The sequence below is a fragment of the Staurois parvus genome, unplaced genomic scaffold (genome assembly GCF_062004578.1).
Source record: "Staurois parvus isolate SC_StPar_1 unplaced genomic scaffold, SC_StPar_1.0 ptg000056l, whole genome shotgun sequence".
Taxonomy (NCBI): Eukaryota; Metazoa; Chordata; class Amphibia; order Anura; family Ranidae; genus Staurois; species Staurois parvus.
The window spans coordinates 14,558,692-14,564,879 of record NW_028317852.1 but is presented as its reverse complement, the minus strand read 5'-3'; the positions used below and the strand labels follow the sequence as shown (position 1 = coordinate 14,564,879).

Sequence of the window (6,188 nt, the reverse complement as noted above, 5' to 3'; positions counted from 1 at the left end):
ATGGTTTAGGATATCATTTCATAACTTATTCTGAAGCAACTATGACAAGTCACGTATAGTAAAATAAAATATTTATTTAAAAAGGTAACATTTGTATGTTTAATAAAAAAAGACATTAGGGATAGACTTTGACCACTATGTGGCTCTTCTCCAGCATATATATACTGCTGCACAGCAGCAAATACAGTCATTAGTCCACAAGGTTGCTACACATTCATATATATATACAGGCATCCTGTCACGTCTTCAAGACACACAATGCAACCCCACACTTCAGCAGTCTATGCATGAACAAGAAGTCCTTATGATGCATGGCCCCTATGAGCCACACTTCTCCCCCTCACTTCCTGGGGGTTGGTCTTCTCCAGTAGCACCTCTTCTTTTTTTTGTGGCTGTGAAGGAGCTGGCAGTGATGCGGAATGCTTGATTTCATCAAAGTCTGTGTCCTCTCTCCTTGTGAATGGACTGCACACGGTCTCCACCAATCCAATCACTACGCCAAAAAAGGCCAGCACGCTGCCCAACACATACATTTTCACCATCTTCTTGTTGGGCTTCTGGCTCAGTATCTCTTTGGCAAATGGGATCAACTCATTCATTGTTTCCATGGTGAGAGATTATACAGATTGATCCAATCTCCTACCTGTAGACAGAAAATAAAAGGCAAAGCAACATTAATTTTCAATTTTCCAGCACAGCACTGGTTACATTGAACTAGAATCTACACACAAATGCTACAATGTCTAACAAATGGCCAAAAAAAATAGTAAGCCTTTTCTTAATAATTTTACAAATTTTATACATACTTCAGTTTATTCTATACTGGTAGCTATTTACAGAATACTTTATATACTGTAGATTCACATAAGTCCCTGCCCTCAATGATAGTACAATCTAGAGTCTATTTCACATGCATTTATGCTGTACATAGTTGGACAGGGGCCAATAAAACTACCAGCACATCTTTGGAACGTAGGAGGAAAAACCAGAGCAATCCGGAAAAAACTTGCATGTGCAGGGAAAACATGCAAACTCCATGCAGTATCCTGACTGGAACATGAACAAACTATCCCAGTGCTGCAAGGAAAAAGTACTACCCACTAAGATGGCCTTAATAACCTTCTGGTCTCAGGGAGCCCTTGCCAATAATCACTATATCTACAGCTCATGGTGCCATAATGTGATGAAAGAATGTTCCTTACATTTGTAGCCATTGGGAAGAACCCCCTCCCTCCCCCTTCTCATACAGATAGCTAAAAAGATTAATGGTGTCAGTGGTTACTTATCAAAGATGTAGAAATTGCTCAAGGAATCCCCAGAAACCTCAAGGTGGTTCCACATAACCCTGGTTTAGAAAAGCAGCACTGATGGTGTCCATACACAGAACAATTTTCAATATTGATTTATTACAGGTGCTTATACAGTGCCAGTTTATGAAGCACTTTACTATATTATATATATTTATTAGATTTTACATTCACATCAGTCCCTGCCCATGAGGAGCTTACAATGTGAGGTCCCTAACTCACATTCATCTAAAACACATAATAGGGACAATTTAGACAGGAGCCAATCCAAGTAGCCTACCAGCACATGTTTATGATCATAGTCAGATTTGCCATACAGTAAAATAAAAAATATGTATTTATCAGAAAATCAAAAAAGATGCTCCAAGAACCAGGGCCCTCCTAACTTGTATTGATCTGTATTGTCTCCCTTTATACTGTAAAGCGCTGAGCAAACTGTTATAGCTATATAAATCCTGTATAATAATAACTTATAATTATAATAGCACTTCACAATCCTAATCAATCTACCGTCCTGCAATCAGATTTTCTGTCTAAATCAGAACAATTTTTAATGATTTCGGTTCTGCTCAAAGTCAAGTAATAACACAGCATGGGGTTGATTTACTAAAACTGGAGCAGTCAGAATCTGGACCAGCTCTGTATGATAGCCAATCAGCTTCTAACATCAGTTTGTTCAATTAAGCTTTGACAATAAATCCTGGAAGCTGATTGGTTTCTATGCAGAGCTGCACTGGATTTTGCATTCTACAGTTTTAGTATATATATATATATATATATATATATATATATATATATATATTATACACACATACTATATCTATATATTTTTTTCCAATAACTCATAGCTTCAATTGCATTGTCTGCTCAAAAAAAAAAAAAAAGATAATTGTTCAATCTGATCATTCAGTGTATGGCCACCATTGGACATGGACAGCCAAAATATTTCTATATCATACACCTACAAGTACAGCACAGATCCAATTTATTCTCATCATGTACTAACAAATAATCAAATACTTCATTTAAATTCCTGATTGGACTGGCTGCACACACATCTAATTCATTACTAACGATAGGCAAAGATGGATTATTGGATATGATAGATTTTCTCCAAGAAAATATGAATCATGTAAAAAAAAATAGTAATAAATGAATCATACCTGCTTCTATAGATCGCTTTGCCTGTGACAGTATTTCTTGCGATCACGGATCCTGAAGCTGTAAAGCATCTGCCTGCATGTTGAGTCTCTGAGCCTTTTAACTGTCTGGCCCCGCCCCCGTGGTGTCGGACCCGCCCCCGGAGTGTGGCCATGTGCTGATCACGCAGTCTTGGCGTCTTTGTGCCCCTCCTTGTAGCCAGGTCTACGTGTTGCCCGGACTAGCTGGCTGTGTGCAGGGCTCGTATTCCCACCAGCGTGATCAGTGCATGCACACAGCACTGGCCTATTATCCTGGAATCTGTCAGTGGGGGTAGCTGTGCTCTCCCATTGTAGCCATGCCTTACAGTCTCCTAGGCACGTAGTAAACGTGCAGGATTCTCCTTGTGACCTCAGCTACAGGAAAACCTCAGATGGACAGTGATGTGGTCATGGCTGGGTGACCTGTCCCTCTATTATTAGGTATTGACAATAACACTGGATGGCCAGAGGCAGCATAAAACTGCGTAGCATTTCATCTGATGACAGGAGAAAAATACAATCTGCTTTGGTTGTGTTTTCTGTCATTTGTATTTTTATAATAGTACTACTTCCATTTTATTATTCTAACAAGCATTTATGTTCAGGATTATTAAAATTAAGTCTGGGTTCACACTGATGCGGTGCAGAATTAGCACTGATTTCTGTGAAAATTCCGCACCACATCATAATCGCATCATATGAACCGCTGCGGGTGTGTATATTAACACCCTGAAATCGGTTCGTAAAACGCAGTGCGATCTGCAGAATCGGATTGCATGAGTGTGAATACCCATGCGATCCGATTCTAGTGTGGACAAAAAAAGGGTCCTGCGCTATTTTGGTGCTGATATGGTGCAATCTGAGCCATACAAAGTGTTGCATAGATTTTACATGTGATTTGCACAGGAGTGCGATATGTCATGTGATGCACCACAGAAGTGTGAACCCAGGCTAAAAGTCATTTTTTTTCATAAAACAATTATTATTATACAGGATTTATAAAGCCCCAACAGTTTGCGCAGCTCTTTACAAAATGAAGGTAGACATTACAGTTACAATACAATTTGGTACAAGAGGAAACAGAGGGCCCTGCTCCTTAGAGCTTACACTGTATTATCATTTATATATATTTTCTGTATAAGGGGTCATTCACACAGGCAGTAAAAAAACCCCAGTGCGTTTAGTTTTGTGCACATCAAAACGCAGTACTATAGTAGTCAGTGAGCCCATACACACAACTGTGCCTATCTGTAAAAATGAGCAAGGGAGAATGTCACCAGCACACCGAGGATAACCAATATGGGTCCAAACGTTTTAATGAACGATCGCATAGTTACAGCAAGGCAACATTTCGGAGTCTTGAAGGACCCCTTCATCAGGCATATGACATCCTGCAAGACTCCGAAACGTTGCCTTGCTGTAACTATGTGATTGTTCATTAAAACGTTTGGACCCATATCGGTGATCCTCAGTGTGCTGGTGACATTCCCCTTGCAGATTCTGTTCGGTTCCAGCCGACAGTCGCTGCAAGACCCACTTATACACACACAGCCATATCTGTAAAAATGGGTGCTGCATTTAGCTGCACAGAAAAAAAGAGGACAACTCGATACCCAGGGGCACACATGCAGATTTTATGCATGTCAAGGAATGGAAGATTGTGGGGCACAGAAGGGGTTAACTACAGCTCAACAAAAAGTACAAAAAGAATTCATAAAGGTCCATAAAAAACAAAGAGCACCAGTTGCAGCTGGGCAGCTCTGTGTGTGGAAAATAAGGGAAAGAGGGAAATGGCCACCTTCCTAAGTGCAGATGGAAAAGTAACCTTATTCAACAATGGGGATAAACACTCACATGAAAAGGGGGCACCGCCACTCATTTCTGTCCTGAAGGACCCGTCGATGTACTCTTTGCAGCTGTAGATGGGATGAGTAGAGCCAGGACGCCATGTAGACAGCGCTCCAAGCTGGCCCAGGAGACTTCCGGTTGACTACACAGTGTACTGGATCAATCTACACTTGCAAGGAGTACATCGGCAAGTTCTACAGGACCGGGGTGAGTGATGGTGCCCCCTTTTCTTGTGATGATTGACATTTCCTACTATATCTTCTGCATGTTTAACACCATTGTTGAATTACTTTTAATACTGCACTTCCCCTCTTAGATTTTATGCGAATGCACATAAACATGTACGCGAATAAACGTGCATCCATTCATTTGAATGAAAGAAGCATTGCACATGTTGTGATATGGGGTTGGCTAGCTCAGGTGGTAGATGCATTTTTAGTAAAGTCCATGCCAGTCCGAACTGCGTTTTAGCCCTGGTTCACAAAGAAGCAATTCTTGATGTGTTCTAGAACACATGGAATTGCATGACAAGTGAAAGAACGTTTCTATGGAGGCCATTCACATATATGCAGTGTGAATCCCGTGCAATTTTTAAAAGGGTCCTGTGCGTGTTTAATGTAGTGCTATTTGTAGCTCCTTAGATTTGAATAGAAACTGAATCTGTGGATCTAGGAGATTCCAGTATGACATCACACTGGAGTTGCTCCTGAAATTGCACTGTGAAACGGATTTAACTTGCATCGCATCAGTGTGAACCTAGGCATAAAGGATGGTCAGCCCACTTTTATTTAAAAGTAAAGCAAAGTCTTTACAAGGTTGCCCACGCATGGGGTTCATCTTCACAAAGCAACAACAGGTAACACAGAATGCCAGCTCACCTGGCTAAGCTTCAGTAATTCCCCTGCTATTAGCATTGGTCTATCAGACCATGGGTTCCTTTGGCTCCCTCAGCCTCTTGTCATTGCACATTACTGTACAGGCCCACTCCTGGCCCCAAAACAAGGTCTCCAAGCACCCCAGGTTCTCTAACACTTCTCAGGATCACAGAACTCCCTCCAGCCCCATCTGTGGACTCTCTAGTAACCACAGCTTTCTCAGTCTCTCCAGACCCACGTAGCTGTCCTGACTCTCCCAGTCCTGTGGGCAAGACATCCTCCTAACATAGGGTCTTGTCTTCCGAGAAGTACACCCCCCACCCTCACTTCTGGCTGGAGCACAGCACTATCTTCACACAAAGTCTGTGTCTTTGAATGGCAGCAATTGTTCTAAGCTTATAATGACCCTACACACCTGTGTACTCATACAGGCTGCAGGTGCCCAGTAAAGTCTGGGCACAGGATTGAAGGTTCCTTTCCTCCCAAGACATTTTAGAACCTTCAAACTCCAGGACTACCAAAACTGGAGAAAACTTAGAACACAGTTTTATCCGCTCACAATAAACACTTTGGAGCTTCTCAAACTGAAATGTAGAGAATCCTAATCTCATACCGTGGTAGGACCTCGCACTGTCTCAATGTCCTTTTGCAGTTTCTCTCATGCTTCTTCTGTGTGCAGCACTCTTAAACGGCTGTATGTACAGTTGTAGTTCAGTGTTGGAGAGTCGGGGTGCGGTGCACAAAAATGCATTTATAAACACAGCAACGCACAGTTGTTCATAGTGTTTAAAATCTTTTCTTCATTAACTTCAAAGAGGACTTTCATTCCACCCTTTATAGATGGGTTATCCACAAATATATCCTCACATGCCCAGCGATCCAGCAGTGTTCTGTAGGGATCTGTAGCACTCCAGGTCTTGTACCGCCATCTTGTGTTGTGATGTCATTAGGATGCTGGATGTCTTTTCTGGGTTCTT

General features: G+C 41.5%; 1 protein-coding gene across 1 annotated transcript; it reads right to left on the bottom strand.

Annotated features, from left to right (window-relative positions):
- Positions 1 to 302: 302 nt before the first annotated feature.
- Positions 303 to 608, bottom strand: G0S2 (G0/G1 switch 2). Its single transcript, XM_089668363.1, has one exon. It carries the CDS (start codon positions 606 to 608, stop codon positions 303 to 305), a length of 306 nt encoding a protein of 101 aa, XP_089524489.1.
- Between the last annotated feature and the right edge of the window lie 5,580 nt (positions 609 to 6,188).

Excerpts from the sequence above, each read along its gene's own strand:
- G0S2 (XM_089668363.1), bottom strand. The coding sequence starts at position 608 with ATGGAAACAATGAATGAGTTGATCCCATTTGCCAAAGAGATACTGAGC.